General features: G+C 40.6%; 1 protein-coding gene across 1 annotated transcript in view; it reads right to left on the reverse strand.

The window, feature by feature from the left end:
- LOC120055128 (ubiquitin carboxyl-terminal hydrolase 13-like) overlaps window positions 1-18129 on the reverse strand; it is a 53707-nt gene that overhangs the window by 2518 nt on the left and 33060 nt on the right. Inside the window, exons 12-18 of the mRNA XM_039003056.1 lie at window positions 13936-14089; window positions 13466-13640; window positions 10099-10187; window positions 8643-8765; window positions 7252-7275; window positions 6774-6917; window positions 560-729 (exon numbers count right to left, since the gene is read on the reverse strand). Of these exons, the coding sequence (XP_038858984.1) occupies window positions 560-729; window positions 6774-6917; window positions 7252-7275; window positions 8643-8765; window positions 10099-10187; window positions 13466-13640; window positions 13936-14089 (879 nt within the window). The remainder of the gene's footprint in view (window positions 1-559; window positions 730-6773; window positions 6918-7251; window positions 7276-8642; window positions 8766-10098; window positions 10188-13465; window positions 13641-13935; window positions 14090-18129) is intronic.

The raw sequence follows: 18129 nt of genomic DNA on the forward strand, positions 1-18129 counted from the left end.
GCCTAGCTATGCACCATGTCGGGGCTCGATGCTTGGACTATTTGTAAACAGCATGTAGAACAGGGATCTCAAGCAACCAAGGACATGAAGGGGTTTTTAAAACGGCACTATATCAAGTGAACAAGTAGGCCAGCCAAGTTGTTTATAGCTGAGAGGGCATGATTCTCCAGCACGGGTTGGCACTATAGAAAGCCACTCCCCATCATTCTTACATCAATGGTACAAATATAAATAGCAAGCCAAAATTCTGATAGAGAAATAAAACATATTGGTTAAAAGTTTTGGGGGATATTAACCTACTTAAAACATAAGTCTCCCTTTCCATCTTTGCAAGGTTTTAGCTATAGGAACAGGCTTCGGATGGATGGTTTATTTTCCATATTCCACAACACAGTATATATCTCTACGATAATTCAAATCTGGAAAAAGTCCAATTAAAAACCACCAAAGAGCACTACTCCCTACTGAATGCTTCCTAGGCCAGGACAATATTATTCACTCACTCTGGTGTTGTTTCACCAGAGTGAGTGTGAGCAGCAGGAGAGAAAGAGCCACTGACCGTGGCTTTTAGGGCCTGGACGGTGTGGCGGCGGGGGAAGCCCATGGAGGTGAGGATGCCGATGCTCTCCTCTGGAGGCTGGTTGTCCAGGGGGGTGGCAGCCAGGCCCGAGCTGGCCACGGAAGGGCCGGGATCCATGAAGGTTGGCAGTGCCAGGGGCTCAGCAAAGTCTGGAAAAGAGTAAAGAAGGAGAAAGCTCTACTGTAAACATGGTTCATGAATCAGTAAATCACCCATTCAAACAAGGGTCAAACCAGGAAGAGCACACTTAAACAAGGATGTGTTCCTAAGGCCTCATCAGCCTGGTTATTTTGGGGTTATCATAGGCCATAGTCACCCAATTAATATAGGTCATTGTTAGTACAAGTAGGGCATGTTCAGCTTAAGAGAGCCCGTTTGTGTCAGTCTGCCTATTTGTCCTTGAATCTCTTGGCGAGCTGTAAAGGAGGGGGTGCTCACTGGGTTGTGTTTGTGAGAGAGAAGAAAAGCCTCTTCATTAGTTATTAGTAACTTTCCAACAATATCACTCTGTATGCAGAAGTGACTATGATATTGTTTAAGACAAACATATAAATCCACTTCAAAAAACATAACAAACAGGGTACAGAAATTAAAAGGAGTAGTTCACAATTTTACAACTAGATTTTAGATGGTTCCTTAACCTGAAGGTAGTCTATGGGCCAAGAGAACCTGTAATCGAGGGTTCCATTTTCTTTAAACAGACACTACAAACTTCAGCTAACTTTAGTCACCACAAGCTAACGATCAATGGAAGTGATGTGGGCATGTAAGCATGTTTGAAAACAATGATGTTCAAATCACCTGAAATCAACTGCATATTTGGTTTGATGTTACTTAAAGGTGATTTGGCCAGTTAAAAACAAAACATGTACACATGCCCCCATCACTTCCATTGATTGTTATAGCTTGTGGTGACTAAAAAGTTAGCTGAAGTTTGTAGTGGCTGTTTAAGGAGAACTGAACCCTGGACTACAGTTTCTCCTGGCCCATAGACTACTTTCAAGGTGAAGAACCATCTAACATCAAGCTGGTAAATAGTGAACTACTCCTTTAATACTGAGTTTATTAAACAACTGTAATAAAGCTGAATTTCAGGGAGAGTGCAAAAGAGGCTGGCTGATGCCTCACGCATATTAAAAAGCTGATATGTGACTTCCTAACTGCAATTTCACACAAGCAATTAAGAATTTAGGAGGGACTAAAACAAAAAAACAGATGGCAGTTTTAAAAAGTTACTATGTCAATACAAAACCGTTCCCTCCCCCGTTTTGACCTGTTTGGGCCTTAATTGACACAGTTGCAAAAAAGGGAGAAATGATATTATACTAATACAATTGCTCAGACAAAAGAGATTTAACAAGTCATATTTCTAGATGCAATTAAAGCTGGGAAAGTCCGGGAAAACTCCAGGGCTGGATGACATACTAGTTCAGGTATAGCAACCCTTTTTTTATGTACTCAGGAGGACAGTTTTAGCATGTTTAGCATGTATAAAAATGGTAAATTATCAGATACTCAACCACAATGTCTGATTTCATTATTACTGAAACGGGACCCAAGTGGTAAATATAAGGATCCAGTCCATTGAAGAAAATGTGAGGCCCCTTACACTCCAGGGTTGTGATGCAAAACATTCTAGCTAAATACATAGTGCATATAATTCAAAAATGTATTATTGGATATTACTCATCCTACTGTAAGCAGACAGGTTTTTTTTACATGGACGATACATTGGAGATAATATAAGACAAGTACTGGAAACAATATGAAAAATCAGGAAAACCAGGCCTGGTATTCATTGCAGACTTTGAAAAGGCTTTTGATAAAAGTACAACTGGAATTTATATATAACACTTCAATTTTTGAGAATCTCCTATAAAATTGGTTAAAGTTATGTATAATAACCCTACAGTAGGCATAAAACTGTAAATAATGTTTACTTCTCAGAAAGTATTAAACTGTCGAGAGGAGTAAAACAAGGCAGTCCACTATCGACATATCCATTTATTATGGCCATCGGAATGTTAGCTATTAAAATCAGATCCAACAATAATATCAAGGGGCTAGAACTCCAGGGCTTAAAAACAAAAATGTTTCATTGTACACTGATGATTCATGTCTTCTTTTAAATCCACAATTTGGATCCTCCACAGCCTCAGAGGATCTAGATCATTTTTCTAACCTCTCTGGATTACATATTGGGTCACAAAAAAAAAAATATACAACTTTTACAAAAGTGATATTTCAATCCGAACTGGTTCTCTAGCAGATTAGTAAGAATATCTCACCACATGTTCAAGAATGGCCTTTTCCCCTTCATTCAGATTATAACCTTCACCTTCGCTTATTATAAAATGAAATCTCCAAAATATTGCTATTTTTAAAACAAGCCATAGAAAGTTGGTTGCAATTTCAGTTTAATCCACCAGAAAAGATATTACAATAAATATTATGGTTAAACTCAAATATACAAATTGACAAAAAAAATGTTTTGGGATTATTTATTTTTTAAACGGTATAATCTTTGTAAATTATATCATAAATAGGACTCGTGGAGTTATGTAACACACGCAGCTAACAAACATGCATGGAAATGTTTGCTCTACTTAAAATTACAACAAACTAAATGGCAGCATTACCGCAAAAATGGAAGAGGCAAGTGGAAGGGGGAGAAATAATAATTCTCAAAAAGATGGGGATCAAAGATATTGGCACCCCTGTTTTTAATACCGTTCAATGCCTCACCTTGCGAGGATAATAGCACAGAGACTTTTTCTAAAATATTTTATGAGATTGGAGAACACATTGGGAGGGATCTTACACCATTCCTCCATACATAGTCTTTACAGATCCTTGATATCCTTCGTCTGCGCTTATGGACTGACCACCTCAATTCAAACCACGTTTTCAAGGGGTTCAAGTCCGGAGACGGATGACCATTGCAAAATGTTGATTTTTAACGGTCATTTAACCATTTATTTGTGGATTTGGATGTGTGCCCTAGTTTATTATATTGCTGGAAGATCCACTTGCGGCCAAGTTTCAGCCTCCTGGCAGAGGAAACCAGGTGTTTGACTAAAATGCCGTGATACTGGGTTCATGATGTTGTTGACCTTAACAAGGGCACCAGGACCAGTGGAAGCAAAATAGCCCCATAACATCAAAGATCCACCAACATATTTTACAGTAGGTATGGGGTTCTTGTCATTTCAATGCCAAACCCACCACTGGTTTGCGTGGCCAAAGAACTCTATTTTCATGTCATCTGACCAAAGCACCGGTTCCAATCCAAGTAACAATGCCGTTTAGCAAACTCAGGGCATTTACATTTGTTGGATGACATGAACATTGAGCTCTCTACTAGTCCTGGGACCCTTGTTAAGGTCTGGCTTTAATTCCAGTTTGTCTACAAATTAAAACATCTAAGATTTTACTGAGTTACAGTTCATAAAAGGAAATCAGTCAATTGAAATAAATACATTAGGCCCTAATCTATGGATTTCACATGACTGGGAATACAGATATGCATCTGTTGGTCATAGAAACCTTAAAAATAAGGTAGGGGAATGGATCAGAAAACCAGTCAGTATCTGGTGTATTTGCCTCATTTATTTGCCTATTTGCCTAATGCAGCGAGACATCTCTTTCACATAGAGTTCATCCGGCTGTTGATGGTGGCCTGTGGAATGTTGTCTCACTCCTCTTCAATGGCTGTGTGAAGTTGCTGGATAGTAGCAGGAACTGGAACACGCTGTCGTACACGTTGATTCAGTGCATCCCAAACATGTTCAATGGGTGACATGTCTGGTGAGTATGCAAGCCATGGAAGTACTGGGACATTTTCAGCTTCCAGGAATTGTGTACAGATCCTTGCGACATGAGGTCGTCGTGCATTATGCTGAAACATGAGGTGATGGCGGCGGATTAATGGCACGATAATGGACCTCAGGATTATCACCGCCACGGTATCTAATTTTATTGATGGCATTCAAATTGCCATCGATAAAATGCAATTGTGTTCGCTGTCCATAGTTTATGCCTGCCCATACCATAACCCCACCATGGGTCACTCCGTTCACAACATTGACATCAGCAAACCGTTCATCCACACGACGCCACACACAGTCTGCGGTTGTGAGGCCGGTTGGACTAGATGTCAAATTTTCTGAAATGACGTTGGAGGCGGCTTATGGTAGATAAATGAACATGAAATTCTCTGGCAACAGCACTGGTGCAGTCCTGCAGTCAAGCATGCCAATTGCACACCCCCTCAAAACTTCAGACACCTGTGGCATTGTATTGTGAGACAAAAATTTCTCAAGTTAAGAGGGAGCGTGCAAATGGCATGCTGACTGCAGGACTGTCTACCAGAGCTGTTGCCAGATAATTGAATGTTAATTTCTCTACCATAAGCCACCTCCGTCGTTTTAGAGAATTTGGCAGTACATCCAACCGGCCTCACAACGTGTTAACACACCAGCCCAGGAACCCACATCTGACTTCTTCACCTGGAAGACCGTATGAGACCAGCCACCCGGACAGCTGATGAAAATGTGGGTTTGCAGAACTGAATAATTTCAGCAGATGAAAGGTTTGTCACATATGCTGAGCACTTGTTGGCTGCTTTTCCTTCACTCTGTGGTCCAACTCATCCCAAACCATCTCAATTGGGTTGAGGTCAGGTGATTGTGGAGGCCAGGTCATATGATGCAGCACTCCATCACTCTCCTTCTTCCTTCTTCACATCCTGTAGGTGTGTTGGGTCATTGTCCTGTTGAAAAACAAATGATAAGCGCAACCCAGATGGGATGGCGTATCGCTGCAGAATACTGTGGTACCCATGCTGGTTAAGTGTGCCTTGAATTCTAAATATATCACTGACAGTGCCTCCAGCAAAGCACCCCCACACCTCCTTCTCCATGCTTCACGGTGGGAACCACACATGCGGAGATCATCCGTTCACCTACTCTGCGTCTCACAAAGACACAGCAGTTGGAACCAAAAATGTCAAATTTGGATTCATCAGACCAAAGGACAGATTTCCACCGGTCTAATGTCCATTGCTTGTGTTTCTTGGCCCAAGCAAGTCTCTTCTTCTTATTGGTGTCCTTTAGTAGTGGTTTCTTTGCAGCAATTCGACCATAAAGGCCTGATTCACACAGTCTCCTCTGAACAGTTGATGTTGAGATGTCTGTTACTTGAACTCTGTGAAGAATTTATTTGGGCTGCAATTTCTGAGGCTGGTTACTCCTCTGAACTTATCCTCTGCAGCAGAGGTAACTCTGGGTCTTCCTTTCCTGTGGCGTTCTTCACGAGAGCCAGTTTCATCATAGCCCTTGATGGTTTTTGCGACTGCACTTGAAGAAACTTTCAAAGTTCTTGAAATTTTCCCCATTGACTGACCTTCATGTCTTACAGTAATGGACTGTCATTTCTCTTTGCTTATTTGAGCTGTTCTTGCCATAATATGGACTTGGTCTTTTACCAAATAAGGCTATCTTCTGTATACCACCCCTATCTTGTCACAACACAACTGATTGGGTCAAACACATTAAGAAGGAAAGAAATTCCACAGATTAATTTTTTTAGGCACACCTGTTAATTGAAATGCATTCCAGGTGACTACCTCATGAAGCTGGTTGAGAGAATGCCAAGAGTGTGCACAGCTGTCATCAAGGTAAAGGGTGATTTCTTTTAAGAATCTCAAATATAAAACATATTTTGATTTGTTTAACACTTTTTTGGTTACTACATGATTCCATATGTGTTATTTCATAGTGTTGTCTTCACTATTATTCTACAATGTATAAAATACTAAAAATAAAGAATGAGTATGTGTGTCCAAACTTCTGACTGGTACTGAATTAATTTTTATTTTAAGCTAGCTAAATACAATTTATGTTAGCATGCTAACACACAAAAGCACTTTAGTAATGGACATTAAAACAATCTATTTACATTGTTTGCATAAGAAACATGCAGTTATAGCATATGTATTACTCATTGAACATTATGCTCATTGAACATTATGTGTGTCCTTAGACACTCAAAACACACTCAGAGGCAGCTGGGGACTCCTGCTGTGACGCACATGTCGCTTTAGTGATGTGTTTAGAGCGTGCACTGCCAACTCCCACATGTACCCAGAAAAGGCTGACGAATCAGACTTGAATAACATCCATGTGGCTCTTACCAGGCTCCTCCATGTGGGCTATGATCCAGTTGAAGGCCATCTCGGGGCCCATGTTCCCAGTGTAGTAGATGGCCTTCCGACAGGCCTCCAGAGGGAAGCCCATCTCCGCCAGCTGTACTGCCGCCGACTCGTCTATTTCTGGGGCTGAGGACAAGCAAAAAACAACCAATAAACATCAGTGCCGCCCACGCTCTTTACAAACCGCACAGGTTCTAAAGGTGGTTTTGTTTTCTCTTTGGGCCTCATTAAAGAGGGGCTGGAGAGGAACCGTGCAGGGACATGCTGTACAATTTTTTTTAAACGGGCTAATAAAATAAAGTTTTTGTAAGTAGGCAAAGTTACGCGGCGGCTGCAACAGCTGTTGGTTTTGCATCATCAAACTTATTTTCACAACTGCAAAACTTTTGTTCCATAGTGGTAAATCTTTGTAATGTGTTAGGTATATATCGCGGAAGGATAGGAGAAACTGAATACTTACAATCTGAGGAGTTCATCGAGTTGTCTGAAAGGTAAAGAAAACAAGTGATTATTTCCAAGGAACACCAAACATGTTTTTTTTTACTAGTTAAATTATATTCATGCTGTAGCTACACTTTTTGATTTATCTGAATCTATCAGATTAAGTAATTCAATATGTGGTTAGTAAAAAAGTCTAACATGGACCTAAAATAACATCCTTACCGTTCAAGTCCAACTTCAGTTTTAATTACAAAAGTTGTTCCACTTAAAACAAACAAATATTGACTTATGGCTCAAGGCGGTAAATTGAATTGTAATGTTTTTCTATATAAAACATTTTTTTAAACTCAGGTTCCATATGCCAAATCAATACTAAATCCATAAAGATAATTGATGGGAAATGATGCATTTGAAGGAGCAACATTTTCTTTGCTTAAAACTCGGAAATCAAAATCAGAATTCATCAGGCATTGTCCGATTCAGAAATGCAATTAATTGTTGTAGTGATTCAGGTCAAGGGACAATGGGCCGGTGTTTAATTTAAGATTCACGGAGCTTATCTGACAAATTCTGGATAAATTACAAATTCCTTATTAACACTGAGAACTAAGATTTACATTACTGTATGTAGGTGTGTACCAGTCATTTAATTATGAGAGAAAACAAAAATGGCCAACTGCTTTGTTACTTTTTCAGGAACAGTCCTTAAGAGGAGAAATCATACAACTTTAATAAATCGCTCCATTGAAAACACATTTACGACGCCTAAAATCGGGCAAATTTCTGGTGTGAAGTTTTGTTTTGGCCGCTTAGCATTTACCCATAAAGCCTCATTTTAGGAAGGAGGAACACGGTAATTATGTTGTATTAGTCTTCTAAAATAAAATAGTTGCGTTTCAACCCCGAGTTGTAGCTTAACAAGGTTTAACAAGGTTAACAAGGCTTGACAATGTTAAAGCATCTTCTACACGACAACCAGTGTGTCAATGGAGCACTACAGGGTACCAGGACAAGCTTTATTGCTTGCCTAGAGCACATAAAGTGTTCTTAGGTCTAGGACTGTATAGAACACGATGTGCCTAATGGCTGCTAAACTATTAAAGGAGGCACACAGACAAGCGCACTGTAGTCGCACTACAGACACACTGTAGCGAAATCCATCCAAGCAACAGCCTCTGACGGAAGAACAGAGATTAGGGGAATACTAAGCATATAAACTACAAACAGTACACCACTTCTATGTTGCTCAGCATTAGGCCCAAAACGTTACTCGTTAGGCGTGCTAGATTTAGCTTGGCCCAAATGCCAGCTTTGCTAGCCACATCCAACACCTAAAGTCAAACTCCTCCCAGCTGTGGGTAGATTGGTAAAGGTTTGTCAGTATCTTCGTTCTAAAGCAGCCCTTCTTACTTCTGGTGTCTTCAGGGAGGACGATGGGGGGTGTGAGGTCTGGGAGCTCTTGTTCTCCCGCCTGCAGTCCTGTTCCCCGGAGCCGAGACAGGTCCAGGAAGTCTGGGATGTCTATGGACAAATCTGTTGAAGAACAGGTCAGGATCATGTTCAGTTCGAAATGGAGAAAAGGCTCCAAAATTGAGTGAAATAGGGAAGTACAATTGGAACTTGTCCAATAAGAAACATGTTTCAATCCCTGTTGCAGAACGTTTTGCTATGATGTGCCCTAATGAATGCAACCCAGAGTTTTGAAAGAACATAAGCAAGAGAAGACTGGACTTGGGCATGGTCATTCAAGCAGATAACTGAATGACTACACTCACATTCACCACTATAGCTACAGTACAAATGCAAGATGTAGCTACCATATCAGTATGAGAGAATATTGAATATAGCTGTAACAACTTTTTTGGTCCACATGACAAAAAACAGAACTTGCAAAAACAAGCATCTCAATTGCACGATGCAGGAATAACCTCATTTGAACTGCATCTCTAAATAGTTAACCTTCCTCAATCCCAATCATATTTTTGGAATTGTTTGTAGAGCTCTGAGACAGGATTGTTTCGAGGCACAGATCTGGGGAAGGGTACCAAAAAATGTCTGCAGCATTGAATGTCTCCAAGAACACAGTGGCCTCCATCATTCTTAAATGGAAGAAGTTTGGAACCACCAAGACTCTTCCTAGAGCTGGCCGCCCGGCCAAACTGAGCAATCTGGGGAGAAGGGCCTTGGTGAGGGAGGTGACCAAGAATCTGATGGTCACTCTGACAGAGCTCCAGAGTTCCTCTGGGGAGATTGGAGAAACTTCCAGAAGGACAACCATCTCAGCAGCACTCCACCAATCAGGCCATTATGGTAGAGTGGCCAGACTGTGGAGCTCTGTCAGAGTGACCATCAGATTCAAGGCTGTAATTGCTGCCAAAAGGTGCTTCAACAAAGTACTGAGTAAAAAGTCTGAATATCTTATTTAATAAATTTGAAAAACAAATTCTAAAAAACAGTTATTGCTTTGTCATTACAGGGTATTGTGTATTTTGATGATTTTTTGTTTTTAAATAAATAATATAAGGCTAACAAAATGGGGAAAAAGTCAAGTTAGCTGAATACTTTCCGAATGCACTGTATGTATGAATTGTCAGTGGACCTCAGTGAATCACTGTGTGGCATTGCCCTCTGCTGGAGATCTACAATACTGACTTAATAAAAATATCCAGGGATAAAGAGAAAATCTGAAAAATAGAATGCATTTATAGGCCTTCAATGAAAGACCATTCTATCCCTTAATATGATTTCAATGTTTGTTGACATATATCAAAGTTAAAAACAGAAATCAGCATCCTCTTGGTACTAGAGAATCATGGATCCAGACAAGCCAAAACATTTGTGGAGAGACATCAGTTCTCTTACTCACCTACTTTCTTTGGAACCCAGTCCACCACAAATGTGAATTTCTTTATTTGCACCACCAGATACTCTGGGAAGGAGGCGAAACGGGAAGTCCTGGAAAGACAGGGCTACAATTTAGAAAAATAACTATAAAAGAAATATGAATCACTTATTTAAACTGAACAAAATTATAAAACGCAACATGCAACAATTTCTAAGTTTTAAATAAGGAGTTACAGTTCATAAGGAAATAAGTCAATTGATATTAATTAATTAGGCCCTAACCTACGGATTTCACATGACTGGGAATACATATGCATCTGTTGGTCATAGAAACATGTTTTTTTTAAGGGTGTGGATCAAAAAACAAGTCGGTATCTGGTGTGACCACCATTTGCCTCATGCAGAGAGACATCTCCTTTGCATAAAGTTGGATCAGGCTGTTGATTGTGGCCTGTGGAATGTTGTCCCGCTCCTCTCCAATGTCTGTGCAAAGTTGCTGGATATTGGCGGGAACTAGAACACACTGTCATACACGTCGATCCAGAGCATCCCAAACGTGCTCAAATGGGTGACATATCTGGTGAGTATGCAAGCCATGGAAGAACTGGGACATTTTCAGCATCCAGGAATTGTGTACAGATCCTTGAGACATGGGACCGTACATTATCATGCTGAAACATGAGGTGATGGCGGTGGATGAATGGCACGACAATGGGCCTCTGGATCTCGTCACGGTAGGTCTGTGCATTCAAATTGCCATCGATTAAACGCAATTGTATTTGTTGTTCGTAGCTTATGCCTGCCCATACCACAACTCCACCTCTACCATGGGACACTCTGTTCAGAACCTTGACATCAGCAAACCGCTCGCCCACACGACCCCGTACAAGTGGTCTGCTGTTGTGAGGACGGTTGGACGTACTGCCAAATTCTCAAAAATGATGTTGGATGCGGCTTATGGTAGAGAAATAAATATGCAATGCTCTGGTGGACATTCCTGCAGTTAGCATGACAATTGCACGCACCCTCAAAACTTGTGGCATTGTGTTGTGTGGCAAAACTGCACATTTTAGAATGGACTTTTATTTTCCCCAGCACAAGGTGCACCTGTGTAATGATCCTGATGTTTAATCCATTTTTTGATATGCCACACCTGTCCGGTGGATGGATTATTTTGGCAAAGGAGAAATGCTCACTAACAGGGACGTAAACAAAGTTGAAATAACATTTTTGTGCATATGGAACATTTCTGGGATCTTTTATTTCAGCTCATTAAACCTGTCTAGGACAGGGGTTCCGCTAGCGGAACTCCGCCCACATTCCACTGAAAAGGCAGCGCGCAAAATTCAAAAAATATTTTGTAGAAATATTAAACTTTCACACATTAACAAGTCCAATACAGCAAATGAAAGATAAACATCTTGTGAATCCAGCCAACATGTCCGATTTTTTAAATGTTTTACAGCGAAAACACCACGTATATTTATGTTAGCTCACCACCAAATACAAAAAAGCACAGACATTTCTTTCACAGCACAGGTAGCTTGCACAAAACCAACCAAACTAACCAAGAACCAACCAAACTAACCAAGAAACAACTTCATCAGATGACAGTCTTATAACATGTTATACAATAAATCTATGTTTTGTTCGAAAAATGTGCATATTTCAGGTATAAATCATAGTTTTACATTGCAGCTACAATCAGAAATAGCACCGAAGCAGCTAGAACAATTACAGAGACCAACGTGAAATACCTAAATACTCATCATAAAACATTTATGAAAAATACATGGTGTACAGCAAATGAAAGACAAACATCTTGTGAATCCAGACAATATTTCAGATTTTTTAAGTGTTTTACAGCGAAAACACAATATAGCATTATATTAGCTTACCACAATAGCCAAAAACACAACCCATTTATCAGCAGCAAAAGTTAGCGATCGCAAAAAAACAGCAAAAGATATATAATTTTTCACTAACCTTGACAAGCTTCATCAGATGACAGTCCTATAACATCAGGTTATACAATACACTTATGTTTTGTTCGAAAATGTGCATATTTAGAGCTGAAATCCGTGGTTATACATTGTGAAAACGTAGCAACTATTTTCCAGAATCTCCGGATATATTTCTGACAATAAACTTTACTAAAAAATACATGTTGTACAGCAAATGATAGATACACTAGTTCTTAATGCAATCGCCGTGTTAGAATTCCAAAAATAACTTTAGTACGACATACAGCTTACGTTATAGCGAGACAGCGCCCAAAATAAGGGCGGAAGATAATAAACATTTGACAGAAATACGAAATAACATCATAAATGGGTCCTACTTTTGGTGAGCTTCCATCAGAATCTTGTACAAGGGGTCCTTTGTCCAGAATAATCGTTGTTTGGATTTAGAATGTCCTCTTCGTCTGTTGAATTAGCAACCAAAACTAGCCAAGTGGCGCGAAGCTGTCCATCGTCACCAAACGCAGAGAACGGAACACGCCAAAACTCCCGAAAAATTTTCAATAATCTGATAAAACTATATTGAAAAAACATACTTTACGATGATATTATCACATTTATCAAATAAAATCAAAGCCGGAGATATTAGCCGTCTATAACGAAAGCTTTTCAGAAGCCAAAGCTGATGTCCTTCCCGCGTCTTCCTGAACAAAGGAAATTGGGGTCATGTCATTCCAAGACCTCTCTTTTGACCATAGATATAGCTAGACTCCCCATTTCACCTCTCACTGCCTATTGACATCTAGTGGAAGGCGTATGAAGTGCATGTATAGTCATAAATTTCAAGCAAATTAATAGGGAGGCCCTGGAACAGAGCCTCGATTTCAGATTTTTCACTTTCTGACAGGAAGTTTGCTGCAAAATGAGTTCTGTTTTACTCACAGATATAATTCAAACGGTTTTAGAAACTTGAGTGTTTTCTATCCAATAGTAATAATAATATGCATATTGTACGAGCAAGAATAGAGTACGAGGCCGTTTAAATTGGGCACGATTTTTCCCCAAAGTGAAAATAGCGCCCTCTATCCTCAACACGTTACGTGGGACCAACATTTTACATTTTGTTTATATTTTAATTCAATGTACAAGATCAGCTTTACATTCATCTTTGGTCGTTTGTGTATGGGTATTAAAAAAAAAGAAGTGAAATGATACATTTTTCCTACGGTTAATTCATCATGTAGCCTACCAACATTATTTTTTCATCTTAGGTGATTAGACATATTATGGTGCAAAATAACTCGGGTGCAGGATCCAAAAAGCCAAGTCATGAAAGATAGATCCCCACACACTGTTGAAACTGCGGGAGAATTCAACAATGTGGGATGTCGATCTTTCTTCCCGGCCTTAGACCAGGACCTTGCTTACTTGACTCCAGCTGATTTGGCCTGCAGCTCCGAGCTCCAGAAGTCGGGGACGTTTTCTGGCTCCGTGAAGGCCTGCAGGCACGCTGTGAAGGGGATCCGGGCCCTCACGGGCTCTGGAGGGGCCCTCATGTTCTCCTCTGCTTCGTTTCGCTTGGCCTCATACGCTATCAGCTCCTCTGTCACACACACACACGTCAAGCCATTTAACTTCCTAAAACGTTGTTCCGGTTGTCGGATTCTCAGATGATTGGGGTTTAGTGATTGTATATTGGACATTTGAAATAACTTACTTTCCCAAAAATTTGGAAATTCAGCCAAGAGTAACCATCTACAGTTTGCAGTCTTGTGCATTTAAAAACACAAACTCCAAACCCACTTTGGCATCCATACCCTTTGAAGAGGAGAGCTGTGGGGGAGCCAGCAGCCCTGCTGGTTCTCATGGGGCTGGGCCAGCTGCCTGTGGGATCTTACCTCTGTTGGAGGCGGCCTCGATGGGGGCCGGGAGCTGCATGAGGTAGTCCACCTTCTGGGTGTAGCGCACCTTCTGCGTCTGGCAACACTGCACGCGCTCCTCCACCAGGTAGCGGAAGGCGTCGTTGGGGTTCTCCGAGCCCACACTGTTTCTCTAAAGCGAGGGACACAGGGGAAGATGCAGAGAATATACTGAGTACTTATGTCCTCTTCATCGATGCTATTGAATTTACCAGTTAAAAAAGTGTTTGGAAATGTAACTGTTCCCATTAATTAGAACATTGAGACTTTCATTAATTGCATGCATGTTTGAACCTTAGCAACACATACACACCAGTCAAAGGTTTGGACACACTACTCATTCAACGGTTTTTCTTAATTTTTACAATAATAGTGAAGAAATAAAAATGAATGAAATAACACATATGGAATCATGTTGTGACCCCCCCCCCCAAAAAGTGTTAAATCCAAATATATTTTATATTTGAGACTCTGCAAAGTAGTTACCCTTTGGCTTGATAACAGCTTTGCACACACTTTGCATTCTCTCAACCAGCTTCATGAGGTAGTCATCTGGAATGCATTTCAATTAACGTGTGCCTTGTTAAGTGAATTTGTGGAATTTATTTCCTTCTAAATGAGTATGAGCCAATCAGCTGTGATGTGACACGGCATGAGTGGTATACAGAAGATAGCCCTATTTGGTAAAAGACCAAGTCCATATTATGGCAAGAACAGCTCAAATAAGCAAAGAGAAACGACAGTCCATCATTAATTTAAAACATGAACGTCAGTCAATACGGAAAATTAAGAACTTTGAACGTTTCTTCAAGTGCAGTTGCAAAAACCATCAAGCGTTATGATGAAACTGCCTCATGTGGACCGCCACAGGAAAGGAGGACCCAGAGTTACCTCTGCTGCAATGGATAAGTTAATTTGCGTTACCAGCCTCAGAAATTGCAGCCCAAATAAATGCTTAACAGAATTCAAGTAACAGACACATCAACTGTTCAGAGGAGACTGTGTGAATCAGGCCTTTATGATCGAATTGCTGCAAAGAAACCACTACTAAAGGACACCAATAAGAAGAGATTTGCTTGGGCCAAGAAACACGAGCAATGGACATTAGACCGGTGGAAATCTGTCCTTTGGTCTGATGAGTCCAAACTTGAGATGTTTGGTTCCAACCGCCGTGTCTTTATGAGTAGGTGCATGGATTATCTACACATGTGTGGTTCCCACCGTGAAGCATGGAAGAGGTGGTGTGATGGTGCTTTGCTGGTGACAATGTCGGTGATGTATTTAGAATTCTCGGCACACTTAATGAGGATGCCTACCACAGCAATCTGCAGCGATATGCCATCCCATCTAGTTTGCGCTTAGTGGGACTATCATTTGTTTTTCAACAGGACAATGACCAAACACACCTCCAGGCTGTGTAAAGGCTATTTGACCAAGAAGGAGAGTGATGGAGTGCTGCATCAGATGACCTGGCCTCCACAATCTCCCGACCTCAACCCAATTGAGATGGTTTGGGATGAGTTGGACCGCAGAGTGAAGGAAAAGCAGCCAACAAGTGCTCAGCATATGTGGGAACTCCTTCAAGACTGTTGGAAAAGCATTCTCGGTGAAGCCGTTCGAAAGAATGACAAGAGTGTGCAAAGCTGTCATCAAGGCAAAGCGTGGCTACTTCTAAGAATCTCAAATTTAAAATATATATTTGGATTTGTTTAACACTTTTTTGATGATGACATGACCAAATGTGTTTTTTCATAGTTTTGATACCTTCACTATTATTCTACAATGTAAAAAAATAAAAATAAATAAAGAAAAATAAAATGAAACCCTTGAATGAGTAGGTGTCCAAACTTTTGACTGGTACTATATATACACACTACCGTTCAAAAGTTTGGGGTCACTTAGAAATGTCCTTGTTTTTGAAAGAAAGGCTAACTTTTTGTCCATAAAAATAACATCAAATTGATCAGAAATACAGTGTAGACATTGTGAATGTTGTAAATGACTATTATATCTGGAAACGGCTGATTTTTAATGAAATATCTACATAGGAGTACAGAGGCCCATTATCAGCAACCATCACTCCTGTGTTCCAATGGCACGTTGTGTTAGCTAATCCAAGTTTATAATTTTAAAAGGCTAATTGATCATTAGAAAACCCTTTTGCAATTACGTTAGCACAGCTGAAAGCTGTTGTTCCGATTAAAGAAGCAATAAAACTGGTATTCTCTAGACTAGTTGAGTATCTGGAGCATTAGCATTTGTGGGTTCGATTACAGGCTCAAAATGGCCAGAAACAAATAACTTTCTTCTGAAACTCGTCAGTATATTCTTGTTCTGAGAAATGAAGGCTATTCCATGCGAGAAATTGCCAAGAAACTGAAGATCTCGTACAACGCTGTGTACTACTTCTTTCACAGAACAGCGCAAACTGGGTCTGACCAGAATAGAAAGAGGAGTAGGTGGCCCCGGTGCACAACTGAGCAAAAGGACAAGTACATTAGTGTCTAAAAAGTCCCGTTTTATTGCTTCTTTAATGATCACAATGGTTTTCAGCTGAGCTAACATAATTGCAAAACGTTTTTCTAATTATCAATAAGCCTTTTAAAATGATAAACTTAGATTAGCTAACACAACATGCCACTGGAACACAGGAGTGATGGTTGCTGATAATGGGCCTCTGTTTGCCTATGTAGATACCAGGGGTGATGGTCGGATTCGCGTTTATCGTCGAAGGAATGAGCGTTACACCGAGGCCTGTACTCTGGAGCGGGATCGATTTGGAGGTGGAGGGTCCGTCATGGTCTGGGGCGGTGTGTCACAGCATCATCGAACTGAGCTTGTTGACATTGCATGGCAATCTGAACGCTGTGCATTACAGGGAAGACATCCTCCTCCCTCATGTGGTACCCTTCCTGCAGGCTCATCCTGACATGACCCTCCAGCATGACAATGCCACAAGCCATACTGCTTGTTCTGTGCGTGATTTCCTGCAAGACAGGAATGTCAGGAATGTCAGGGCCATGGCCAGCGAAGAGCCCGGATTTCAATCCCATTGAGCATGTCTGGGACCTGTTGGATCGGAGGGTGAGGGCTAGGGCCACATCTCACAGCAAGAACTGGCAAATCTGGTGCAGTCCATGAGGAGGAGATGCACTGCAGTACTTAATGCAGCTGGTGGCCACACCAGATACTGACTGTTACTTTTGATTTTGACCCCCCCTTTTTTCAGGGACACACTAATCCATTTCTGTTAGTCACATGTCTGTGGAACTTGTTCAGTTTATGTCTCTGTTGTTGAATCTTGTTATGTTCATACAAATATTTACACATGTTAAGTTTGCTGAAAATATACGCAGTTGACAGTGAGAGGATGTTTATTTTTTTGCTGAGATATATACATGTATACACACACACTTGAAGTCGGAAGTTTATATACACCTCAGCCAAATACATTTAAAGTCAGTTTTTCACAACTCCTGACATTTAATCCTAGTACAAATTCCCTGTCTTAGGTCAGTTAGGATCACCACTTTATTTTATGAAATGTGAAATGTCAGAATAATAGTAGAGAGAATTATTTATTTCAGCTTGTATTTCTTTCATCATCACATTCCCAGTGGGTCAGAAGCTTACATACACTCAATTAGTATTTGGTAGCATTGCCTTTAAATTGTTTAACTTGGGTCAAATGTTTTGGGTAGCCTTCCACAAGCTTCCCACAATAAGTTGGGTGAATTTTGGAAGACCTGGTGTAACTGAGTCAGGTTTGTAGGCCTCCTTGCTCGCATGCGCTTTTTCAGTTCTGCCCACACATTTTTTATAGGATTGAGGTCAGGGCTTTGTGATGGCCACTCCAATACCTTGACTTTGTCCTTAAGCCATTTACCCACAACTTTGGAACTATGCTTGGGGTCAATGTCCATTTGGAAGCCCCATTTGTAACCAAGCTTTAACTTCCTGACTGATGTCTAGAGATGTTGCTTCAATATATCCACATAATTTTCCCCCCTTCATGATGCCATCTATTTTGTGAAGTGCACCAGTCCCTCCTGCATCAAAGTACCCCCACTACATGATGCTGCCACCCCCGTGCTTCACGGTTGGGATGGTGTTCTTCGGCTTGCAAGCCTCCTTCCTTTTTCCTCCAAACATAATGATGGTCATTATGGCCAA

This window comes from Salvelinus namaycush, chromosome 10 (genome assembly GCF_016432855.1).
Source record: "Salvelinus namaycush isolate Seneca chromosome 10, SaNama_1.0, whole genome shotgun sequence".
NCBI classification, from domain to species: domain Eukaryota; kingdom Metazoa; phylum Chordata; class Actinopteri; order Salmoniformes; family Salmonidae; genus Salvelinus; species Salvelinus namaycush.